Here is a 26,550-nt window from a genome sequence, read left to right on the forward strand (position 1 = left end):
GTCCGTATTCACTGGGGAGATGTACGGAGTGTGTCCGTATTCACTGGGGGATGTACGGGGTGTGTCCGTATTCACTGGGGGTGGGGTGATGTATGGGGTGTGTCCGTATTCACTGGGGGATGTACAGAGTGTGTCCGTATTCACTGGTGGATGTACGGAGTGTGTCCATATTCACTGGGGGTTTGGTGATGTACGGAGTGTGTCCGTTTTCACTGGGGGATGTACGGAGTGTGTCCGTATTCACTGAGGGATGCACGGAGTTTGTCCGTATTCACTGGGAGATGCACGGAGTTTGTCCGTTTTCACTGGGGGATGTACGGAGTATGTCCGTATTCACTGGGAGATGCACGGAGTGTGTCCGTATTCACTGGGGGATGCACGAGGTGTGTCCGTATTCACTGGGGGATGCACGGGGTGTGTCCGTATTCACTGGGGGATGCACGGGGTGTGTCCGTATTCACTGGGGGATGCACGGGGTGTGTCCGTATTCACTGGGTGATGTACGGAGTGTGTCCGTATTCACTGGGGGGGGGGGTGATGTACAGAGTGTGTCCGTATTCACTGGGGGGATGTACGGAGTGTGTCCGTATTCACTGGGGGATGTACGGGGTGTGTCCGTATTCACTGGGGGTGGGGTGATGTATGGGGTGTGTCCGTATTCACTGGGGGATGTACAGAGTGTGTCCGTATTCACTGGTGGATGTACGGAGTGTGTCCATATTCACTGGGGGTTTGGTGATGTACGGAGTGTGTCCGTTTTCACTGGGGGATGTACAGAGTGTGTCCGTATTCACTGGGGGGGGGGTGATGTACGGGGTGTGTCCGTATTCACTGGGTGAAGTATGGAGTTTGTCCGTATTCACTGGGGGATGTATGGAGTGTGTCCGTATTCACTGGGGGATGTACAGAGTGTGTCCGTATTCACTGGGGGGGGGGGTGATGTACGGAGTGTGTCCGTATTCACTGGGGGTTTGGTGATGTACGGAGTGTGTCCGTATTCACTGGGGTTGGTGCATAGTGTGTGGTATTCACTCTTAGTGTACCAGTATGTGTTAGTATCTGCGTGGTTCTCGGGCATATCTTGTTAATGGATTTGATGTGCGGGTCAGTTGTAGTGTGTCTCGAGTTACAGGGGCTTTCTGGAGGTGTGTAGTTGTTTTTATTAAAAAAAACCTTGGAGTTTATTTGAATTTTTTGGATTTATCAAGGAATAAAATAATTTTTATAGTATTTTCTAGCATGTGTATGTACAGAGCATCCTGTTGGAAGTATATCAGTTTTTTGTGGAAGTTCCGGGAGTGTGTCAGTATTGATAAAAAATTCTTTCCAAAGTAAACTGTTATTTTCAGGTGACTTTGAGTGTACATCTTCGATTACCTTTTCATCAAAGAAGGAGACTGTGCATGACAGTATTATGATTTTCAAACTGTCCCTCTTCTATTTAGTTATTGATTCTGTGATTTTCCCTATGGCAGATGTCAAACTAATTGTATCAATGTTTCAAAAATTCTTCTCTCCCTTCCTTCTTGAAATCACTTTCATGATTTTCCAGTACCTTAGAAAGGATGAAAGATCAAATATGATGAGTCCACTCTGCAGCCGTTTCTTCCAGCACAGTCAGCTGCAGAGTGGTTGCATTAGTTCTTTTGGAGTGATGCAGAAAAATTCTAACTGGAGGCCCAGAAGTCTTTTGGCGACATTTGAGCCTTCAGTGTACTTTGTGAATGGGAATCGGGTTTATTATCATTGACATACGCTGTGAAATTTGTTGTTTTGTAGCAGCACCTCAGGACAAGGTATGAAAATGACCATAGGTTACAAGAAGTAAATAGTGCAAAAGTCCAATATTGTGAGGTAGTGTTCATGGGTTCATGGAGCATTTGGAATTTGAAGGAAGGAAGCTGTTCTTAAAATGCTAGACGTGGGTGCTCAGGCTGCTGTACCTCCTTACCGGTAGTGGTAATGAGAAGAGGATATGTTCCAAATAGTGCGGGTTCAATGATGGATGCTGCCTTCTTCGGGCACTGCAGTTCGAAGATATCTTGATGGTGTGGAGGGTTGTTCCCGTGGTGGAGCAGGGTAGGTCTACAACCTGTTGGCTCTTTCGATCTGGCACGTTGGAGCCCCCATGCCGTGTGATGATGCAACCAGTCAGAATGGTCTCCACGGTACATCTGTAGAAATTCGTTAGGGTCTTTGGTCTCCTCAAAGTCTTAATGAAGTATTGCTGTTGGCATGCCTTCTTGGTGATTCCATCAATATGCTGGGCCCAGGATAGATCCTGAGATGTTGACACCCAGGAACTTGAGGCTGCTCCCCATTTCCACTGCTGACTGCTCAGTGCAGACTGCTGTGTGTTCTCATGACTTTCCCTTTCTGAAGTCCACAATCAATTCCTTGGTCTTGCTGATGTTGAGTGCTAGGTTGTTGTGGCGACACCACTCAGCTTTCACATAGGACACACTACGCCCTTTTTATTTCTGTATCTGACAGGTAAATGGAATTGACTGGTTTAGCACAGGTGTGTCCTCTCCTTTCACTCTCCGTTTTTCTTGCTTTCAGAGACTAGTCATCAGGCTTTGCAGAACATGCCCAGGGCTCTCCGCGACATGGAAGCTCTGAAACAGGAAGCTTCCTTCTTGAAGGAACAGATGGTACTTGTTAAGGAAGATATTCGAAAATTTGAACAGGAGACGGCACAATCCATGCAGGTGAGACTGAAAGATATTTAGATCGTGGGACAGGTTGCATGTTTCCTCAGTGATGCAGTTTTGAAATACCTTTGACCTTTCTAACCTCACTCCCTCTGAGCACACTGTCCTCCACTTTCTCCACACCAATCCCAGCTTCAAACTGGCTGACAAGGGTGGTGCTACAGTAGTCTGGCAGACTGACCCCTACCTTGCTGAGGCCAGACGGCAGCTGTCAGACACCTCCTCTTGCACTTGCCCCTTGAATAGTGCCCACTCAGGGGCGCCTGCTCATTGTCTCTGGCACCATCACCAACCTCATCGACTCTGGAGATCTCCCACCCTCTGCCACCAACCTTAGAGTTCCCTTACCCTGCGCTATTCGTTTCTACTTCCTCCACACGGTCCACAAACCAAACTGTCCTAGTAAGCCCATTATTTGTTCCTGATTCTGCCCTACGGAACTTGTATCTTTGTACCTGGACTCCATTTTGTTCCCCTTGGTTCAGTCCCTATCTACATTCATGACACATCACATGCTCTCCATCACTTCAGTAACTTTAAGTTCCATGGCATTCTTGTCACTATGGATGAACAGTCTATATACACTACCATCTCTTTTCAGGAAAGCTTAAAGCTCTCTGCTTCTTTCTTGACAACAGACCTAACCAGTTCCCTTCTACTACCATGCTCCTCTGTCTGGCAGAATGGATCCTCACCATCTTTCGCTCCTCCCACTTTTTCCAAACCCATGGGCCCCAGCTATACCCGTTTTTCTTGTCGGCTACAAGGAACAATCCATGTTCCTAGCCCACACTGATAACAGTTCCCAAACTTTTCCTCCGCTCATTGACAACTGCAGTGGTGCTGCTTTTGCATCCATTCTAAGCTCAACAATTTTGTCAGCTTTCATTCCACTCTGCTCTCAAATTTGCTTGGTCCGTCTCTGACACATTTCTCCCCCTTCAGTCTCTGTGTCTCCATCTCCAGAGACAGGCTAACTACTGTTATCTTTTACAGGCCTACTGACTCTCATAACCAAAGAGAGGGCATATAGTAAAGTAAAAAATTAGTGGGCAGTTAGAGGATTGGGAAGCTTTTAAAAACATCAGAAGGCCAACTAAAAAAGTCATAAAGAGGGAAAAGAATGGAATATGAAGTAATATTAAAAAGAATATTAAAAGTTTCTTCAGATATATAAAGAATAAAAGAGAGGTGAGAGTGGACAACTGACTGCTGGAAAATGATGCTAGAGGGGTAGTAACGGGGGACAAAGAAAAGGCAGATGAACCAAATTAAGTATTTTGTATCAGTCTTTACTGTGGAAGGCACTAGTCGTATGCTAGAAGTTCAACAGTGTTGGGAGCAGAAGTGAGTGAAGATGCCATTACTAAGGAGAAGGTGCTTGGGAAGCTGAAAGATCTGAAGGTAGATAAATCACCTGGACCAGATGGTCTACGCCCTAGAGTTCTGAACGGGGTGGCTGCAGAGATTGTGAAGGCATATTGATCTTTCGAGAATCAATAGATACTGACATGATTCTGGAGAAATTGCAAGTGTCACTCCATTCTTTAAGAAAGTAGAGTGGCAGAAGAAAGGAAATTATAGGTCAGGTAGTCTGAACTCAGCGGTTGGGAAGATGTTGGAGTTGATTGTTAAGAATGTGGCTTTGGGGTACTTGGATGTACACAATAAAATAGTCTGAAGCCAGCATGGTTTCCTTAAGAGAAAATCTTGTCAGACAAATCTGTTGGAATTCTTTGAAGAACTAACAAGCAGTATGGACAAAGGGGAATCAGTGGACGTTTTGTACTTGGATTTTCAGAGGGCTTTGACAAGGTGCTACACATGAGGCTGTATATCATGTTAACAGCCCATGGTGTTACAGGATAGATACTGGCATGGATAGAGCATTGACAGGAGGCAAAGAGTGGGAATAAAGAGAGCCTTTTCTGATTGGCTGCCGGTGACTCGTGGCATTTCACAGGGGTCTGTGTTGGGACCGCAGGATGGAATTGTTGGCTTTGTGCCCAAGTTTGCAGATGAAACGAAGATAGGTAGAGGGGCAAGTGGTGTTGAGGAAGCAGAGAGGCTACAGAAGGACTTGGACAGATACGGAGAATGGGCAAAGTGACAGATGGAATACAATGAAGGGAAGTGTATGGTCGTACACTTTGGTAGAAGGTATAAGAGCGTAGACTATTTTCTAAATGGAAATAAAATTCAAAATGCCAAGTGCAAAGGGACTTGGGAGTCTTCGTATAGGATTCCCAAAAGGTTAATTTGCAGGTTGAGTCAGTGGTGAGGAAGTCAAATGCAACGTTAGCATTCATTTCAAGAGGACTAGAAATAAAAACAAATAAGTAATGTTGAGTTTCTGTAAGGCACCGGTGGGGTCTCACTTGGAGTATTGTGAGCAGTTTTGAGCCACTTATCTAAGAAAGGATGTGCAGACATTGGAGAGAGTTCAAAGGAGATTCATGCAAATGATTCTGGAAATGAAAGGGTTACCACATAAGGATGGCTTTTGGACTGTACCACTGGAATTCAGAAGAATTAAAGGAAAATATTGAAACCTATCGAATGTTGAAAGGCCTTGATAGAGTGGATATGGAGAAGATGTTTCCTGTGATGAGGGAGTATAGGACAAGAAGTCACAGCCTCTGAATAGAGGGACATCCATTTAGGAAATGAGGAAGAACTTCTTTAGCTAGAAAGTGGTGAATTTGTGAAATTCTTTGCCACAGGTAGCTGTGGGGGCCAAGCCATTGGGTATATTTAAGGGAGAGGTTGATAGGTTCTTGATTAGTCAGGGCATGAAAGGTTATGGGGAGAAGGCAGGAGACTGAGGCTGAGAGAGAATTGGATCAACCATGATGAAATGGTAGAGTAGACTCAATGAGCCAAATGGCTTAATTCTGTTCCTGTATCTTATGGTCATCTTGACTGTATTTCTTCCCACCATGTCACTTCTAAAATGCTATTCCCTTTTCTTAGTTCCTCTGTTTCTCTCTGTGCATCTGCTCCTAGGATGAGGGTTTCCATTCTACAACATCTAAGATGTCTTTTATTTAAAGAAACGGCATTCCCTTCCACCACTATCAGTGCTACTCTCAACTGCACCTCCTCCATTTCCCCCAGATCTGCCCTCACACCATCCTCCTGTTGTCATGACAGTGATATGGCTCTCCTTGTCTTTGCCTGCTATCCTATGAGCCTCTGTGTGCAACACATCATTCTCCTTAACATCTGCCATCTCCAAAAGGATCCCACCACAAAGCAGATCTTTCCCCCCCCCGCTTTCATTGAGAATTGCTCTTTATGTGACTCTCTTGTCCACTTGTCCCTGTCTATTGATCTTCCTCCTGGCATTTATCTCTGTAAGAGTGGTAAGGACTACACATTCCCCTACCCCTCCTCCCTCACTACCATTCAGGGCCCCAAACGGTTCTTCCAGGTGAGGTGACACTTCACTTGCTAACCTGTTGAGGTCTTCTATTGTATCCGGTGCTCACCATGTGACCTCCAGTACATCGGTGCGACCCAACGTAGATTGGGGTACTGCTTTGTGAAGCACCATTGCTCTGTCTGCTGCAAAAGGCAGGATCTCCTGGTGGCAATCCATTTAAGTTTGACTTCCCATTCCTATTCTGACATGTCAGTTCTTGGCTGCTTCTACTGCCATGATGAGACCAAACTCAGGCTGGAGGAGCAACACCTGGTATTCCATCTGGGTAGCCTCCAACCCAATGGTATGAACATTGATTTCTCTAACTTACAGTGAGTTCTCCCTCATCCCTCCTGTCTTTTTCCATTCCTCATTCTGGTTACCCTTTCACCCCCTTTCACCTCACCTGCCCATCACCACCCTCCGGGGTTCCTCTCCTTCTCTTTATGGTCCACTGTCCTCTCCTGTTAAGTTCCTTTTTCATTGCTTTACCTCTTCCAAATATTCCCTCCCAGCTTCTTACTTCATTCACCTCCACCGCCCATCCACCTATCCCCTCACCTGGTCCCACCTATCACCTGCCAGCTTGTACTCCTTCCCTTCCCCTCACCATCTTATTCTGGTTTTTACTCCCTCCCTTTGCAACACACACACAAAATACTGGAAGAACTCAGCAGGTCAGGCAGCACCTATGGAGGAGTAACAGTCAGTGTTTCAGGCTGAGACCCTTCTTCAGTACTGAGTGCAAAGAGGGGAGATGCCTGAATTAAAAGTTGGGAGGAGGGAAAGAGGTTAGCTGGAGGGTGATAGGTGAAGCCAAGTGTGTGGGAAAGGTAAAGGGCTGGAGAAGAAAGAATCTGGTGGGAGAGGAGAGTGGACGGTAGGAGAAAATAAAGGAGAGGGTAAACAGGGGAAGTAATGGGCAGGTGAGAAGTAAGAGATGAGAGTGGGAAATAGAGGAAGGTGGGGGGGGGTGGGTATTTGATTCACCAAGAGGAGAAATTGATATTCATACCATCAGGATCTCTACCCAGAATTAGTATTTATCCTCCTCCATAGATGCTGCCTGGCTTGCTGAGTTCCTCCAGCATTTTGTGTGTATTAGAAAAATTTCTGTTACTTTTGTAATAAGGAATTTCTCTTCTTGCTGTGAACTGATTGTCTACGGATAAAGTTTAGATTTAACAGACAATTTCCAAGTGGGCATGCCGCAACTGGTGAGGTATCTTTGTGATTAGATCTCACATCGCAGATATTTACTATTTATCTTAATAACTGAAAAGAAGGACCAAGTGTAATGTAGCCAAGTTTTCTTGCATAAAAATTGGGAAAATAAAATACAAGGAGCTAACAGAATCTCCATTAAGATGTTAGCTGAATGGGCAAAAGTTTGGCAGATGGAATATACTTTTTGAAACCATAAGGTGGAAGGAAAGCGAAGTACAGTAAAATGCCAATGCTTCAGCCGATTTTCTAGACTAGTGGATATTACTGCTGCTAATACTGCAACCTAATTTCCATTCTCTTTTGTTGATACTATGGAGTAGTACAATCAATTTAAGTGAACCAGGCCTGTTTAGAGGGAGTGAGGAAAATGGGGCCCTGGTGAGTTTAAAGGGTGCACAGGAAGCACTCTGCCATGATGAGCCAGGTGCCAGTCCATCAGCATTTTCTAACAATCAGATAGTGGGTTATTGGATTACTTAAACCCAATGAGATTTATGTGCTGAAACACAAAGGGTCCTGGGGTTCTTGTAAAGTAAGATACAAAATCTTAACAAACATGTATGTCAAGTGACTCAGAAAGCAAGTGGAACATTGCTCTTATGGCAAGGAGGATGAACTACAAGTAGACAGAGATTTCTTTATGTAACTTTGCTGGACTTGACTGTGAGTGCATCAGAAGTACTGTGTCCTTATTGATGCTAGACTTATTGATGACGTAGCAATGGTTTTGTAGATAGTTCCTGGGATGAAGAAAAACTGTATTGAGAGAGAAAAGAAAATTGAGATTAATGGACCTTTCTTCCAGAGACGAAAAGAACAAGAAATGGTCTGACTCAAGTAATTATTTTGTAGGCTGAGATAGATTTTTAGATGGTGGAGGAATCAAATGATATGGGGATTAAGCTCGGAGGCAAGGCTGAGGCTAAACGTGATATACTCAACGCACCTTGCTTCCACTCTGTTTGTCTTAGAGGGTGACCATACTGTATTACACGTTGTCACCAGGTTTTCACCATTATGTACATAAAAACAATTTTTTGATGACCATTGCATGTTTATGGGGCCCATTTCTATTCACTCTGAAAGTTGAAGCATCTCATGTCAGCTGTGTAACACATACAAAATGCTGGACAAACTCAGCAGGTCAGGCAGCAACTATGGAGAGGAATAAACAGTTGATGTTTTGGGCTGAGGCTCTTCATCAGTCGTGTTTATTCCTCTCTATAGCTGCTGCCTGACGTGAGCTCCTGCAACATTTTGTGTGTGTTACTCTGGATTTCCAACGTCTGCAGAATCTCTTCTGTTCATGTCAGCTGTGGTTCAATTGATAGCACATTCACCGTGTGTTAAAATCCCACTCTAACAACTGGAGTGCAAGAGCCTGCACTGAAACAATAGCGCATTTTTGCACAGTTGAACATGCCATTTTCTAGATGATATGCTGAACTGAATCCCCACCTACTCTCAGGGGGACATAAAAGCAATACTGAAGAATACATTATATGGAAATTTACCTTTACCTTTACGAATCTCTACCATGATATTTGGCATATAGAATAAAAATTTCCTATTACAGAATTTATATGAGGAAAAAGTAACTAAATAAACAAAAAGTGCAGCAGAAATGGCAAATATTGTCAATTTTTGTCAAAGGTTGACATTATGGAAAATCATAATATGGACAATTTTCTCGGAATGAAACCCAACTGTATTGCAGGGGGTTTACTATGTTTCAAAGAAGATCCAAAGTATTTATTCCCAGTGTTTTGGCCAATATTGATGTCTCGTCTCTCTCAACTGGTGAGTCCTGAAATGTCGACCAACCCTTTCCCTTCACAACTCACTGAATTTGTCCAGCAGTTTATTTTTGAAGTCAAAAGGTAGGTTTGGCCAAACTAGCCTCGGTTATTCCTAACAAATGTCTACACTTGTAAGATACTTCATGGTTGCCATGAAAGGTGCTAAATAAATGCATGCTCCTTTCTTTTATCATGTTATCTGTTAACCTTCCTTTATTAAGGGAAAATAACTGCAGTTAATGTGGCATGGTAGTGTAATATTTTACCTGCTGTTGTCCGTAGGGAGTTTGTTCTCCACTTGACGGGGTGGGTTTCCTCTGGGTGTTCCTCCCACATTCCAGAGATGTACAGATTTGTAGGTTACTTGGTCACATAGGTGTAATTGGGTGGTGCAGGCTCGTAGGGCCAGATGGGCCTGTTAATCATGAAAATGAACAACTCTTGACATTTACATCTTCTCCTTTATGTAATGACCTCATAAATCTTTAGGAGAACCTCTTCTTTGCTGGCAGGTGAGCTGACTGAACTCTAACCTGTTGAAAAAATGATCATTGCAAGTGAATTATCAGACTGGACCCTCTGCTTTTTGTGTTGCAGGTTCTGATCGAGATCGATGAAGTGAAGTCAAGAATGCAGATGGCGTCAGAGGCACTGCAGGAGGCCGACAAGTGGAGTACACTCAGTGCAGACATTGAAGAAACACTGAAGTCACAGGCAAGTGTGGTGACTTTGAGATCAGAGCTGACTGACACAAGTGGCCCAATATTATCAAGTCAAGTCAAGTCAAGTCACTTTTTATTGTCATTTCGACCATAACTGCTGGTACAGTACACAGTAAAAACAAGACAACATTTTTCAGGACCATGGTGCTACATGAAACAATACAAAAACTACACTGAGCTACGTAAAACAACACAAAACTACACTAGACTACAGACCTACCCAGGACTACATAAAGTGCACAAAACAGTGCAGGCATTACAATAAACAATAAACAAGAGAATAGGCACAGTAGAGGGCAGTAGGTTGGTGTCAGTCCAGGCTCTGGGTATTGAGGAGTCTGATGGCTTGGGGGAAGAAACTGTTACTGAGTCTGGTTGTGAGAGCCTGAATACTTCAGTGCCTTTTGCCAGATGGCAGGAGGGAGAAGAGTTTGTATGAGGGGTGTGTGGGGTCCTTCATAATGCTGTTTGCTTTGAGGATGCAGCGTTTGGTGTAAGTGTCTGTAATGGCGGGAAGAGAGACCCCAATGATCTTCTCACTATCTGCTGCAGGGTCTTGAGATCCGAGATGGTACAATTTCCGAACAAGGCAGTGATGCAGCTGCTCAGGATGCTCTCAATACAGCCTCTGTAGAATGTGGTGAGGATGGTGGGGGGGGAGGTGGGAGATGGACTTTTCTCAGCCTTCGCAGAAAGTAGAGACGCTACTGGGCTTTCTTTGCTATGGAGCTGGTGTTGAGGGACCAGGTGAGATTCTCCGCCAGGTGAACACCAAGAAATTTGGTGCTCTTAACAATCTCTACGGAGGAGTCATCGATGTTCAGCAGAGAGTGGTTGTTCCATGTCCTCCTGAAGTCAACAACCATCTATTTTGTTTTGCTCGCATTCAGAGACAGATTGTTGGCTCTGCACCAGTCCGTTAGCCGCATCACTTCCTTCTCTGTATGCTGACTCATTGTTCTTGCTGATGAGACCCACCACGGTTGTGTCATTGGCGAACTTGATGATGTGGTTTGAGCTGTGTGTTGCAGCACAATTGTGGGTCAGCAGAGTGAACAGCAGTGGACTGAGCACACAGCCCTGGGGGGCCCCATGCTGATTGTGATGGTGTTGGAGATGCTGCTTCCGATCCGGACTGACTGAGGTCTCCCAGTCAGGAAGTCTAGGATCCAGTTGCTGAGGGAGGTGTTCAGGCCCAGTAGGCTCAGTTTTCCAATCAGTTTCTGAGGAATGATTGTGTTGAATGCTGAACTGAAGTCTATGAACAGCGTTCGAACATACGTGTCTTTTTTGTCCAGGTGGGTTAGGGCCAGGTGGAGGGTGATGGCAATGGCGTCATTTGTTGAACGATTGGGACAGTACGCAAAGTGAGGGGGCAGCAGAGTCTTGATGTGCCTCATGACGAGCCTCTCGAAACACTTCATGATGATGGATGTGATATGCAACGGGATGATAGTCATTGAGGCAGGACACTAAAGACTTCTTCGGCACGGGGACAATGGTGGCAGCCTTGAAGCACGTAGGAACGACGGCACTGCTCAGGGAGATGTTGAAGATGTATATTAAATGTTCCAGTCTCAAGGGTGTAAGTTGTTAAGTTTGCTGAAAGGTAAGTTCAGGGCTTCGTACTCCCCGCGGCATGAATCACTGATCGTAGGATGTCTGTAAACCAGGGGTTGCCAACCTTTTTTATGCCATGGACAATGCTATTAAACAAGGGGTCTGTGGACGATAGCTTGGAAACCCCTGGTCTAAATGCTTCGTAATCTGTAATTGGATTTCAGTGTCACTTCTAAATCTGAAGGTTGAGGTTTTATCACCGTTTCAGAAACCTGAGTGTGTTATCCAGTCTAGACACCACAGTGCCGAGTGAGTGAGTGCTGCATTGTTGGAAGTGTTGCCTTTTTGGATGATATTAGTTCTTTTGGCAAATACACTGCCGATAGAAGGGAGTATTTTGAACCTTGCAGTGTGATTAGTTGTGTAGAAAATTAACCATGGAATTCCTGGTGTGGCAGGCAGATAGATAACGGTTTAATGCTCCATCCATTCTGTGTCTTGAATAAGTTATAGCAGATCATCTTGTCCTTCCCTTCATTTTCTTCCACAACCCTCACCACCAGCACCAGTACCAGTACCACATTCTACACCTCAGCTGGATTGCAACCAATACTGCTCACTGCTGCAGAGGTTGCATCAGGTGCCACTGACCTGCATGCTCTGGGTTTTAATTAAGTGTCAGTTTTATTTAACAATACAGCCCTTTGGGCCCCGTCACCCCAGCAACCTCTGACAACCTTGATTGAACCCCAGTCTAATCGCAGGACAATTTACAATGACCTAGTGCATCTTTGGACTGTGGGGAGAAACTGGGGCACCCGGGGGGAAGTCCACTCATTCCATGGGGTGGATGTACAAAGACTCCTTACAGATGATGCCAGAACTGAACTCTGACGCCCTGAGCTGTAATAGCATTGTGTTAACTGCTTTGCGACCGTGTCAGAACTTTTTGTTTACAAGACGACATATAAACTAGTTAATATCACCTGTGGAAATGAACCTTACTCCTGCAGGATATTGAAGCCATTTCCGCCAAATTGACCAGTATGCAGAACAGTCTTGCGATGCTGGTAGACACGCCTGATTACTCTGAGAAATGCGTTCACCTGGAGGCACTAAAGAATCGGCTCGAGGCCATGGCGAGTCCACAGATCGTGGCAGCATTCAACTCTCAGTCTGTTGGTGAGCGCCCTTAATTGTTAATGGGACACACGCCCACTTTGTGTGCAGTAGCACCTCGCTCTTCTATTTCAGATTTCATTCAGGCACACCGTTACCCTTTTGTCATTCAGTCTCCTGGTCTCCACCACATCGAAGACTTTCCCTTTACTGCTCATCACCTCTTAAAGCTAACTTTCTAACTTTCCCTATTTCTGATTAAGGGTTAATGAACTGAAACATTTTCTCTGTTTCTTTGTGCACAGATGCGACCTGTCTTGCTGAGTATTAACAATATTTTCTTTTTAGTTCAGCTTTCCAGCACCTGCAGTATTTTTTTGTACCATTTTCTGTATCACAGTAAGCTATCTGAAGGTACTGCATGGAAATGTTACGAGAATTTGTCATTTGGCCACTTGACTAAAAGCGTGGCCAAAGAGTGAGGTATTGGGAGTATTCAAAAGAAGACAAAACGAGTGCAGAGGTGGTGCAGTTGCGAAATTGCTGGAGACCTGAGTTCAAATCTTATGATGGACAATGTGGAATTTAAATTCAGATTAGTAATCTGAAGTAATGATGACAGCAAAATCATTTTAAAAACGTAACCACTTTTTTATATCCAGTCAAGAGATGTGGGCTTTAAGGGCTGAGCCAGCAATTTAATTGCTCATTCCTAGTTGCCTTTGAGAAGGTTGGAACGAGCAGCCGCCTTGAACCACTGCAGTCATTGGGGTATTCCTTTAGGGAGAGAGTTCCAGGATTTTGGAAGGTACCTGTCTTCCCACCTGGGTTGGCCTGTTTTTGACTCCATATCACCAAGCATCAATTCCCCTTTGAAGTGACATTTGGAAATGGGCAATAAATGGTGGGTGTTCTGGTAGTGTCCAGATTCTGAAAAGTTAGAGTCGTGTGGTACAGAAGCTGGCCTTTTACCCTACCACGTATGTCCTGGCTATCAAGTATCTATCTATGCTGTTAGCTATGTACGCAAATCCTCTTGAATTAAGGCCAATATGCAATTTGCTTCTAATTGACTGTTGCACCTACATGTTAATTTTCAATGATTCGTGTACACGGACACCACAGCTTGCAATTCCTCAACTTTTGAAAAATTCTCCATCTCCCTATGTTTCCCACCAAACTAATGACCTTGTGTTTTTGCACATTTTCCATTTGCCCTGCCCTTGCCCATTTATGGTCTGTCAGCTTCTCTGAATCCTCTTCACTGTCTATTTTGTTGCATAAATTTATATAAACAGCAAAATGGAATAAATACATGATTCTCCCAAGCAGATTATTGAAATAAATTGCGATCAGTTAGGGCCCTGTCATCAGTCCCTGCAGCATCCTGCTGGTCACAGCATTGACTAAATGTGCCATTATCATGTTCACATTCTCTTTCCTCTTTGTTATCTAAACCTCAATCCATGTGAGTAGATTATCCCCAATGCTATGTTTTCTAATTTTATGTAATTAACTCGTGTATGATACCTTATCAAAACCTTTCTTAAGATTAAAATCCACCACATCAACTAGATTACCATTGTTCTGCCAGTGATAACTTTTTAAAATTCCAATGGATTTGTCAGACATAATTTACTCCACCTTTTTTTTTTAATTTTATTTTTATTTGGATAAGGAATTCACAAATATCATGTACTTTTTTCACACATATAACCTTTTCCATTTTTTTATATGTATAAAACTATATTTATACATTCTTAAGTACACATTGAGATGATATAAAAGAAAATTAGACACTTAAATAGATAATTATGTACTGTGGTAATTCTAATCTATTAGGCTAAGTAATGGTATTAGTTGTTAAGAAAAATGGTAATAATAGTTTCCATATAACTCTTCTGGACCATTTCCACTGGTCCAAAATGTTGTATATAAGCCTATGTAACAACCATTATAGGTGTTTATATCCTAATTTGTTCATGCTTGCTCCTGCCCGCAGACATAATTATCCAATCCCTATGTACTTATTTACTTAATTTTTTCATTTTTTATCCCTTTCCCAAATCTTTCCCTTTACTTGTGTTAATTCTCTATTTTCCAAAAGAAAACAAAAAAAAAAGACAGTTAGACTAGGGGTGCTTACGTTAGCAATATTACTGTGTTGATGAGAAGAGCAGCATAAATCATTAGGAGAGTCATCTAAAGTCTGCTCGCATTGGGGTTATATATTCAATCCATTTATTCCAGATTTGATAAAATTTTTCTTTTTGAATTCTCAGGGAGTAAGTCAACTTTTCCATTTTAAATATTTCCAAGATAATTTTGTGCCAATCTTCTAATGTAGGTGGTATTGGATTTAGCCACTTTGTAGTGATTGATTTCTTACTTGCTGCTAAGAGGGCCTGCAGCAACTTTATATCTTCCTTCTGTTCAAGAAACAATACATGCCCCAAATAGAGAGTCTCAAAGTTCAGAGGTATCTGGGACCTAAGTACCTTAACTAATGTTCTATGAATACCTTCCCAATATAGACTTAATTTAGGGCAATCCCAGAAAATATGAAAATGATTTGCCTCCTTGGAGCCGCACCTTCTCCAACACGTTACGTTTGTATCTTTATATTTTTCCTGATATGGGGTCTTGAAGTATCTTATAATGTTTTTCCAACAATGTTCTCTCCAAGTCAAAGAATTAGTCGAGGACCATTGAAAGCTGCAGATTACTCCACCTTTCTTAATCTCTCTTGATCCTCCTCTTATTATTTTTCCCAAGGCCCTGATACCACTAGCTTCAAAACAGATTTCACCATTTCGCCTACTAATGGTTTAGGTTAACTACCCTCTTTACTCTTGACGTCTTACCACTTAATAAAGTGTCCTCTTTATTAGGTACACCTGTACACCTACTTGTTAATGTAAATATCTAATCAGCCAATCATGTAGCAGCAACTCAGTGTGTAAAAGATGTTTAGTTGTTGTTCAGACCAAACATCAGAATGGGGATGAAATATGCTCCAAGTGACTTTGACAGTGGTATGATTGTTGATACCAGACAGGATGGTTTGAGTATCTCAGAAACTGCAGATGATCTGGGATTTTCATGCACAGCAGTCTCTAGAGTTTACAGGGAATGATGTGGAAAACAAAAACAAGCCAGTGAGTGGCAGTTCTGTGGGTGAAAATGCCTTGAGGTCTGAGGAGAATGGCCAAACTGGTTCAAGCTGGCAGGAAGGTGACAGTAACTCAGTTGTGTGCAGAGTTACTGCAGAAGACCACACTGGGTTCCACTCCTGTACCTAATAGTGGCCATAGAGTGAATAGTTCACTATGTCTGGCAGGCTTTCTGTGTCTTGTTCGGCAGAGAGAGAGAGAACCTTTTTCAGTCTGCTTCCAATGGCTGGAAGATGGATGTAAGTTGGGAAGCTTTCAGTCAACTGGCATGGATGCCGTAGTATTATACTAATTTGAAAACGGGGCTAGGAATCTTAAAATTGAAGCTTAGACACCATAAGTTAATATGCATTAGGATAATGGGTGAAGAGAACGAAGGGAAATGAAAAGATAGGACTTTGAGAGAGGTACATGGCCTTTGACTATTTGCTGTTTTGCATTTTGTATGAAAATCTTTATACCAGCCAGCAGAGGGTAGCAGCGAGTAATAGTTAAAACCAGCACTAATTTCTCTTGTTCTTTCCAACCTTGGGTCAGGTTAGAAATCACAACATCTTAATAGTTTTTAAGGGAAATATGAAATAGAGAAATGTGTGCTAGATGGCTAGCATGCCAACAATACTTCCCCAATCCTAAGCAGCTAAAAAAGCATCTAAGGATAGGGATGGATTCTATAGTATTTTCCTGTTGAAAGATAGATATCAGAATGGGACCTTATTAGTCTACTCCATAGAGAAGTTAGTAACCTTAATCCAAGCCTTGTAGTATTCCTGAAGAAAGTCTGATGATAATAGTCAGAAACCCGATGACCTGGACGGTTTGCAGTTGGAGAAGGAACTTCCCCTTCCCCTACTATTCCTCTTTTCCTTCTACCCTTCTCCTTTGTTCCTGCAGGGAGCCCTTGGAAATATTCTGTGACTTGCATTCTTCCAGCATTGCGCATGGCCCAGGACATCCAAAGTGCTTGTTAGGCAGTGAGTAGGTTTGAAGTGTGGAACAGAACAAAAACGGCTGCTAATTTTGCAGCAAGATCTCACAGACAGCTGTGTAATACATGAGCAGATGATCTAGATTTGGATGACTTTCACGGATAAATGTTTACCAGAATACTGAGGGGATCTCCATCTTTTACTGTTGCACATCCAGTGGAGAGAGCAGACAAGAATGAGACTGGTAGGGAGAGAGGGAGCAGGTACAAGCAAAGCCTAGGCCCTTCATAACCAACATTTAACTGTTTTTGCTTGTGTTTCAGATCAGGCCCGCCTTTTTGTGAAAGTGTTTGTGGCTGTGGATAGAATGCCTCAGCTCCTGACCTACTACTACAAATGTCACAAGGTGGGTTACAGCACTTACTCTCAGAGCAAACGCTGGGGGACATTGTGTGGGGAAGGAATGGTGTGGGTGTGGGCATGGGTACGAGAGATTGCTTGAAATCTGAAGAGTAGACTATCTGGGAGAGATATTCTGAGTGATGGAGAATCATTGCAAGTACTTCTGTTGAATTGGGTGAGGACTTCTGGGCAACTCCCTATTTGCAAAGAGAACTCTCTTGTGTTGTCTGTTCCCCCCTCACTCCCCTCTCTCTTGCCCACCTCCCCTCACAGCCACCCCCCTCTCACCCACCGCACCTCTCACCCACCCCTCCTCTCGCGCGATTGCCCCCCTCTCGACCCCCCCCTCTCTCCCTCTCTCTCTCTCTCTCTCTCTCTCTCTCCCTCTCTCTCTCCCTCTCTCTCTCTCTCTCTCTCCCTCTCTCTCTCCCTCTCTCTCTCCCTCTCTCTCTCCCTCTCTCTCTCCCTCTCTCTCTCTCTCTCCCTCTCTCTCTCCCTCTCCCTCCCTCTCTCCCTCTCTCTCTCTCCCTCTCTCTCGATTCAATTCTCTCTCTTGATCCCACTCTCTCTCTCTTTTGCTCCTACTCTCTCTCTCTCTTTCGATCTCTTTCTCTCTCGCTCTCTCTCCCCTTCTCTGTCTCTCACTCTCTGTCTCTCTTTTGCTTTTACTCTCTCTCTCTCTCTCTCTCTCTCTCTCTCTCTCTCTCTGCCCCCCACTAAGAGTTTCCTGTGGGCACAGAGCATCCTTTACTCAGGACATTGTCTATACTTAAATCCTAATCCTACTCTCTCACTTGAGCATTCTCATTGGCTATTACACATAAAATGGAGACATTGCTGTGTTAACTATTCATTCTAAAATGTGGCAATTGAATGGAACTGAATTAATAATGTGAATATAGCTGTGATTTTGCTGGTGGGTGGAGGTTGTTCACTGTGGAGGACTCCCATCGACTGAACTGTGCTGTCCTTCAGGGCCAGTTGGTCTCGGTGTGGCAGGAACTTTGCCAAAGTGACCTTAGTCTGGATCATCAACTCAGAGAGTTCTACGATACCCTCCTGGTCACTTGGCACTCCCAAATACAATGGACCTGTCAGGTAACGACTTTTACCACAAATCATGACTTTTAAAAATGGGAAAGCCATGTATTTCTGTAGTACCTGGTGATTCCCCACAGCACTGTACAGTAAATGGTGCTTTAAATTGAGATCATTTTGTAATTTAGGAAACACAGCCATCACTTCAGTCACCGTATACTCCCACGACCAGCAACATGATAAAGATAAGGTCATCTGTTTATGGTTGTTGGGTATTAAATTAAATGTATCTCTTAGTCCAAACCATTTTTTTTCTCTTTTTAACAGTGTTGATAGTTGAGTAGCACAAATCTCATGGGGGAGAGATTAAAAGAAGTTTTCCCAAGCTCTGTTTCCTATCTTCTCCCAGTCTAGTGCTGATTCTCTGTACTTTTTGACTTTGCTCTGTAGTGTGTGTTCATGGTGCATCGGTGTTAGAAACTTGTTAGTTGGAAATGAGGACCTCGCCTCATCCAGTTATCATACCTGGCTATGAAGCTCATGTTGTGTTTGTCCTGCATGCTTTTGCACTCTTGATGCACAGAGAGTCTTTGATGACTTGATGAGTGTGTGAACTAGTTAGCTGAGCTTCATATCCTCAAATCTGAACTTTGATGCATGATCGATCTCTGCCGTCATCATCAAAGAGTTCAGCATGGTGATAATAGGAGTGGGAAAACTCAGGATGGCTGATGGCTGAGTGGCTATGGTTCTGCCATAGTCATAGAGTAACCTTGGAAACAGACCCTTCAACTCAACTTGTCCGTGCAGACGTCTTTCTAATCCTTTCCTATCTATATACTTCCAAATGTCTTTTAAATGTTGTTACTGTACTTGCCTTAGCTGCTTTCTCTGACAACATATTATATATTCATGCCACCCTATGCATGCCTTTTTGAATCTCTCCCTCTCACCTTGAAGCTTTAGTTTTTGATTGCCTTTACCTGGGGACAAAATTCTGTGTGCATTCACCCTATATATTGTTATTATTTCAATACTCTTTTGTAAGGTTACCTCTCTGTCTCTTCGGTTCCAAGGAATGAAGTCTTAGCCTGACCTACCTACCTACCTACCTTCCTACCTACCTTCCTACCTTCCTACCTACCTACCTACCTACCTTCCTACCTTCCTTCCTACCTACCTACCTACCTACCTTCCTACCTACCTACCTTCCTACCTACCTACCTACCTTCCTTCCTACCTTCCTACCTTCCTACCTTCCTACCTTCCTACCTTCCTACCTTCCTACCTTCCTACCTTCCTACCTTCCTACCTTCCTACCTACCTTCCTACCTTCCTACCTACCTTCCTACCTACCTACCTACCTTCCTACCTACCTTCCTACCTACCTACCTACCTTCCTACCTACCTACCTTCCTACCTTCCTACCTACCTTCCTACCTACCTACCTACCTACCTACCTACCTACCTTCCTACCTTCCTACCTTCCTACCTACCTACCTACCTACCTACCTACCTTCCTACCTTCCTACCTACCTTCCTTCCTACCTACCTACCTACCTACCTTCCTACCTTCCTACCTACCTTCCTTCCTACCTTCCTACCTACCTTCCTACCTACCTACCTACCTACCTTCCTACCTTCCTACCTTCCTACCTACCTTCCTACCTACCTACCTACCTACCTACCTACCTACCTTCCTACCTACCTACCTTCCTACCAACCTACCTACCTACCTTCCTACCTTCCTACCTTCCTACCTACCTTCCTACCTACCTACCTTCCTACCAACCTACCTTCCTACCTTCCTACCTACCTTCCTACCTACCTTCCTACCTACCTTCCTACCTACCTTCCTACCTTCCTTCCTTCCTTCCCCCCTCCCCCCTCCCCCCTCCCCCCTCCCCCCTCCCCCCTCCCCCCTCCCCCCTCCCCCTCCCCCCTCCCCCTCCCCCTCCCCCTCCCCCCTCCCCCCTCCCCCCTCCCCCCTCCCCCCTCCCCCCTCCCCCCTCCCCCCTCCCCCCTCCCCCCTCCCCCTCCCCCTCCTTTTGATACAGCACACAACAGGCCCTACTGGCCCTTCGAGCCACACTGCCTAGCAATCCACGACTCGATCCTAGCCTAATCACAGGACAATTTACAAAGACCAGTTCCTATAATTCAGGCCCTCACGTCCTGGCAACATTCTCGTAAATTCTCTTTGCACTCTTTCCAGCTTGTCATGCCTGAACCCCCCCATAGAAGCATTGACTATATTCCAGCAAGATACATGGACTGTGTTTTGGGGGCATGTATCTTGGGTAAAGATGACTGAGCTTAAGTGAGAGATCCCTTGCCCCTACCAGTCATCTATCTGAGTAAGGAATCAAGCAGCTGTCTACCCTGACGGGTTAGCTGTATTCCATCAAGTTCTAGGGCTGTTGTTGCTTTTGTGGAACGTGTGATGTTTGTACTGGGCAGAGGGAGTGTGCGTCTGTGAAGGGTAGACTGTCGTGGTGCAATCTGACAAGTGTGCTCTGAGGTGCTAAGTGTGATATTGCAAGGGCAGAATAGGTCTTAGTTGCCTGCAGGTGTTCCAATGTTCCCATTTTTATGTTCCCATAACAGTAAAAATGAACAACACCGTGTCAGTTTAGCTTCTGATGAGATCTTGATAAGAAGTTCCATTAACTACCGCAAGTGGAATTTATTTAATGACAATCCGTGTGCAGTGCCCTGAAAAGGCATGATGTTTCACAGCTCACTTCCTTCCTCCATTTCTTTCTCACCTGCTGACAAAATCACCTGAAACGGTACCATAGCAATCATCCTGATGAAGGCACAGCTGATCCCCACTTGGCCTGAGAGTCTGGTTTCCACGCCACGGTGGCTGACCTCTAGCAAGGTCGGGATTGGAATTCTTGCATGTGATCTCCACTCTGAGTTGGAGGGCAAATAAAATTGGCAATGTTCCCACATTGACTATTCTAACAACACGCAATGCTGGAAGAGCTCAGCAGGTCAGGCAGCATCCATGGAGGAAAATGGACTCTTCACGTTTTTGGGTTAAGCCCCTACATCTGAATCCTTAATCACATTCGAATAGTTGCAGAGGTGGCAGGGTGAAATGAGTTGCAAGTTTGGGTGCTAAAGGCTGGAGAGGGAACATTTTGATTTTTGACTTTAGTTGAGTAATTGTACTCCCTGGAGTTTATTTCATGGTCGTTAATGGAAACATTTACCCACCATGGATTGAAAAGTACTTGCCTCTCTCGCCTTTTTAATTGCTTCCGAGAGACAGGTCAGCATTTGGTGTGTTGATATTGCACCATTTGTCTCCGTGTTGACCATTGCAGTGCAGTCACTGCTGACCAATGTAAGCTGAGTTAACACAGTCTCACACTCCCATTATCGAAAGGGTGTGAGACCAATAAAAAAAAATTATTGCCATGCAGTCACTCATTTAGTCCTATACAACTTCACTGCATTTTCCATGTTATTTCTAGTTCCGCTGGTGTTTATTGTATGCCTAGGAAAGGAAATATGAAGTTGGACAAATTCATTGTGCATGTCAGTGTATGTAAAATAGTTTGCACTCAATGTTTCACGATTAATATCCAAGGGGTGTGAATTAAATCCCACATGTATCATTCAGTCCCACTCTTTTGTTCACAGATTGTGTCAGTCACTAATACTGGGAATATATTACAAACAGGAGAAACGTGCAGGTGCTGGAGATCCAAAGCAACACACACAAAGTGCTGGAGGAACTCAGCAGGTCAGGCTTCTGCAGATGCCTGGCTTCACCTGTCACCTCCCAGCAACCCCCATACATTTCACCACACATGCCGGTGATAATAAACCTGATTCTGATTCTGATCTTTTTATTCAGGCATCTGCCCCCTTCCTTCTCAGCCCTGAAGAAGAGTCTCAGCCCAAAAGGTTAACTGTTTATTCATTTTCATAGATGCTGCCTGACCTGTTGAGTTCCTCCGGCACATCATGTACGCTGCACTGGGAATATCCTGTCTGCATTATTCATGCATTCTACAAAAACCTGCATTCTCTCAATTTTGTTTGCTCTGCATGTGGGATTGTTTTAAGGGGAATGGTGGAGAGCAATAGGAAGAATGTAGTGAAGGGAGCAAAGTGAAATGATTAGTTTTAAACCAAGAGAGAGTTTTGATTTCTGACCTCAATGGAATATTTATACTCTCCAGGGTTTATTTCTTCCTCTTTAATGGATATTTTAAACCCACCACGGATTGAAAAGTACTTGCCTGTCTTGCCTTTTTATACATTGTTTCCCAGAGGCTATGGCCCCAAGTCCAGTACAATTTGTTACAGCTGACTAAATGTTCCGTCTTATCTCTAATCAGTTTGCAGGAATAACTTTGTGTGAGTAGATTAAATGTTAAGATGTTATGTCTAAAAAAAACCCCATAATTGTGAACTGTCATGTAAAATAACTCAGGTTCTGGCATGCTACGTTCCATAACATTTTTAGGGTGGTCAGCTATATCGATACTGGTGTTGTTCCATTATTTAAAGGATTTGCAGCATTTTATGGGACCTTGAGCAGACAAACCAATAATCTATAGATTCAGTTGTGGTTCATTTGTTGGCACTCTTGCTCTCTAACTTGCTGCTGAGACTTACACATAGTCCAGCTGAGGCATCAGCACAGTACTGAGGGAGTGCTGCACTGCCTGCGATGGTGAACTTATGTTGGCATATTGACCTTCAAAGGTTTTCTTCAACTGTATATATATTTTTGGAAATGAGTGATAAGAGAGGTCCAGTTGCTGCACCATATGTTGATTTTAAAAACCATTTGATTCGGTCTTTTATAAGAGGCTAATTCATGAGCAGTGAGGGTGGTTGTGAAAGGTTGTAGGAAAGTAGTGGTGAGCAGAGTAAGTGAAAGGACATGTGCAACATAATGGATTATAAAAGGAAATACAAGGCAGGAGAATATCTGCTCAATAGAAAGGTGAAGATGTACTGAGGTGGGTTCAGTTGTAGAATTCCTTGAACCTATGAGTGCAGGAATTGAATTGACATTCTTCACATACATGAGAAGTAAAAATCTTTACATTATGTCTCTGTCTAAATGTGCAATGTGCAATTTATAGTAATTTGTAATGAATAGTATGTACAACAGGAGAGTAACTAACAGAAATATAATTGTATCAGCGTGAATTAGTCAGTCTGATGGCCTGGTGGAAGAAGCTGTCCCAGAGCCTGTTGGTGTTGGCTTTTATGCTGTGGTACCATTTCCTGGATGGTAACAGCTGGAACAGTTTGTGGTTGGGGTGACTCGGGTCCCCAGTGATCCTTCCGGCCCTTTCTACACACCTGTCTTTGTAAATGTTCTGAATATTGGGAAATTCACTTCTAGAGTTGTGCTGGGCTGCCCATACCACCCTCTGCAGAGTCCTACAATTGAGGGAAGTACAGTTCCCATACCAGGCAGTGATGCAGCTAAACAAGATGCTCTCAATTGTGCCCCTGTAGAAAGTCCTTAGGATCTGGGCACGCATGCCAAACTTCTTCAACTGTCTGAGGTGAAAAAGGCGCTGTTGTGCCTTTTTCATCACACAGCAGGTATGTACAGACCATGTGAGATCCTCGGTGATGTTTATGCTGAGGAACTTAAAGCTGTTCACCCTCTCAGCCCCAGGTCCATTGATGTCAATAGGGGTTAGCCTGTCTCCATTCCTCCTGTAGCCCACAACCAGCTCCTTTGTTTTTGTGACATTGAGGGAGAGGTTGTTTTCTTGACACCACTATGTCAGGGTGATGACTTCTTCTCTGTAGGCTGCCTGGTTATTATTTGAGATGAGGCCCATCAATGGAGTATCGTCAGTGAATTTAATTAGTAGGTTGGAGCTCTGGGTGGTGACACAGTCATGGGTGTACAGAGAGTAAAGGAGGGGGCTTTGGACACAGACCTGAAGGGCTCCTGTGTTGGGGGTCAGAGGGGCAGAGGTGAGGGAGCCCACTGTTATCACCTGCCGGTGGTCTGACAGGAAGTCCAGGATCCAGCTGCACAAGGCAGAGTGAAGGCTGAGGTCTCTGAGCTTCTTGTCAAGCCTGGAGGGAATTATAGTGTTGAATGCTGAACTGTAGTCCAAGAATAACATTCTCACATAAGCATCCTTCTCTAGATGTGTAAGGACAGTGGGTAGAGCTGTGGCTATTGCGTCATCTGTTGTGTCGGTTTGCGAATTGTAGGGGGCCTAGTGAGGGTTGTAGCATGCTGCAGATATAGTCCTTGACCAGCCTCTCAAGAAGAGAAGAGATAAATTGCCTCACGAGAGAGCATAGGCCATCAACTTTTTGCTGTTGATGTTTCTGTAGCAGGCAATTTCTTTTTTATGAGGTTGAGTTGCTAGCTCGACGCTCAACCCAGCACGGATGGAAAGCGTGCACAGGAGCTGGCTGGATTCGAACTCGGGACCTTCCGCCCCAAAGTCCAGCGCTGATGTCACTATACCACCAGCCAGCCAGCCTCTCAAAGCATTTGCTTATTATTGAGGTGAGTGTGACAGGACACCAGTCATTCAGACATGTTAACTTGGTCTTTTTAGGTACAGGGACAATGGTGGATGTTTTGAAGCAGGAGGGCACTCTACACTGGGAGAGGGAGAGATTAAAAATGTTCGTAAACTCACCTGTCAGTTGTGCCACGCACATCCTGAGTGTAATTCAGCCTCAGAGATAACCAAGGTGCAGGTCGTTTCAGCAGCTCTCCTCTGGTTTCAGTGTCGAACATCGAACAGAGAGTAAAAAAGATTTTGCTCATCTGGGAGAGAGGCAGCGATGTTGGCAGCACCACAGCGCTTAGCTTTGAGGTCTGTAATGGTGTGCAGACCTTGCCATAAGCTGCGTGTTTTTTTGGTGGAAAGTTGTATCTGGCTCCTGTCCCTGTATTGTCGTTTTGCTGCCTTGATGACTTTGTGCAGATCGTAGCTGCATTCCTTGAGTTCCTGCTGATTACCAGCAACACCAGCTCTGTCTTTGTGATAAATGCTGCTTGCATGGAACTGTTGATCCAGGGTTTGTGGTTTGGATAGACCCTGACCATTTTTTGGGTGACAACATCCTCGATGCACTTCCGAATGAAACTAGTGAACCCATCCTTGAACTTGGAGACATCCTCATCATGAAAGACGTTCCAGCTGATGTCATCAAAGCAGTCCTGTAGCATGGAGACCAATTGATCAGATGAACACTGGACGGTTTTAAATATGGCCGTCTCCTGTTTCAAGCTAGAGCTGTTATAAAAAAGTTCAATGCACTTGAGGCCATGCATCATAAATTAAGGAAGAATGACTAATTTCAAATGAATGTATTTTGTTTCAAGATGTAAGAGGGGGCCATTCATCCCATGAGCTGTCAATGGCAGCTCAAGGAATAATCTCATCAATACCATTGTCCTGCTTGCTGCCTTGGACATGCCCATCAGACCCAATCCCTCGATTCTCCTCTAATCCACCCATACACCAGGGTCAATTTACAATAGACATTACACTGAACGTATTGGAGAAAATGGGAGCACCCAGTGTGGGGAGAGCCCATGTGATCACAGAATATTCAGACACCATCTGAGGTCAGAAACCCGACTCCAGCTGTTGGAGTCGTGCGACAGCCGAGCTACCTGCGGTGACTAGAAGAGAAAATGTTTTCTGTACTTCGAGATACAAATTTATTGTTATCATTGAAAGTGGTTAGGGGATATTTCTTTACGCATAGACTAAAACGATCGTATGTTTTATCACAGGAATTGCTTGAGGCTGAGACCACTGTAAGTTTTAAGACGAAATCAGTTAAATAAGGAATATTATGGGCTGGAGGATGCCCGGAGGGGGGAATGATTTTAGGATTAAGAGAGAGGGTTATTGTGACTGCTCATGCCAGTACAGACATGGGGTGAATTGCTGTCTTCTGTTTTGGCTCACACATTAAATTATTGTAAAATGCAATGACAACTAAGTTAGTTGGTTAGTTTTGTAAGGGTGATACACGGTCGGATTGTGCTATTTACTGAAAAGTTGCACAAGATAAAGTAACTCTAGTTGAAATTAACTTGGGAGATATTTTATGGAAGATGGTTTTTTTTTTGTCCAATGGTCACTAGCCAATGGAGCTACAAGTGTACAAGAGTCCATATTCACTTGGTTAAAGAAGAATAGGAGATGATCTTACAGAGGCATATTAAACTTTGTGAGGTTTGAAGTCTGTATCGTCTGGCTGGAGAATATTTGTGTCTAATCTTACACTATTTCTCCTCCTGGGATGTGATGGCATTAGAGTGGCTGCAGAGTTACAAGGATGTTGATAGGAATGGCGAATGATAGTTATGAGGAGATTATCCAGACTGGCTTTGCTTCCTTTGATCAGAGTAAACAGGGTTATTCATTTGCTTCATATAATTCAACTAAGTCTTGACAAGATAAAC

At 44.0% G+C, this 26,550-nt stretch overlaps 1 protein-coding gene across 4 annotated transcripts in view; it reads left to right on the forward strand.

Moving 5' to 3' along the window:
• cog7 (component of oligomeric golgi complex 7) overlaps positions 1 to 26,550 on the forward strand; it is a 68,033-nt gene that overhangs the window by 3,155 nt on the left and 38,328 nt on the right. For all 4 annotated transcript variants that reach the window (XM_072268472.1, XM_072268471.1, XM_072268473.1 and 1 more), the window contains 5 exons: positions 2,563 to 2,711; positions 9,762 to 9,878; positions 12,460 to 12,628; positions 16,991 to 17,073; positions 18,045 to 18,167. In XM_072268472.1, the coding sequence (XP_072124573.1) occupies positions 2,563 to 2,711; positions 9,762 to 9,878; positions 12,460 to 12,628; positions 16,991 to 17,073; positions 18,045 to 18,167 (641 nt within the window). The remainder of the gene's footprint in view (positions 1 to 2,562; positions 2,712 to 9,761; positions 9,879 to 12,459; positions 12,629 to 16,990; positions 17,074 to 18,044; positions 18,168 to 26,550) is intronic.

Source organism: Mobula birostris, chromosome 9, assembly GCF_030028105.1.
Source record: "Mobula birostris isolate sMobBir1 chromosome 9, sMobBir1.hap1, whole genome shotgun sequence".
NCBI lineage: Eukaryota > Metazoa > Chordata > Chondrichthyes > Myliobatiformes > Myliobatidae > Mobula > Mobula birostris.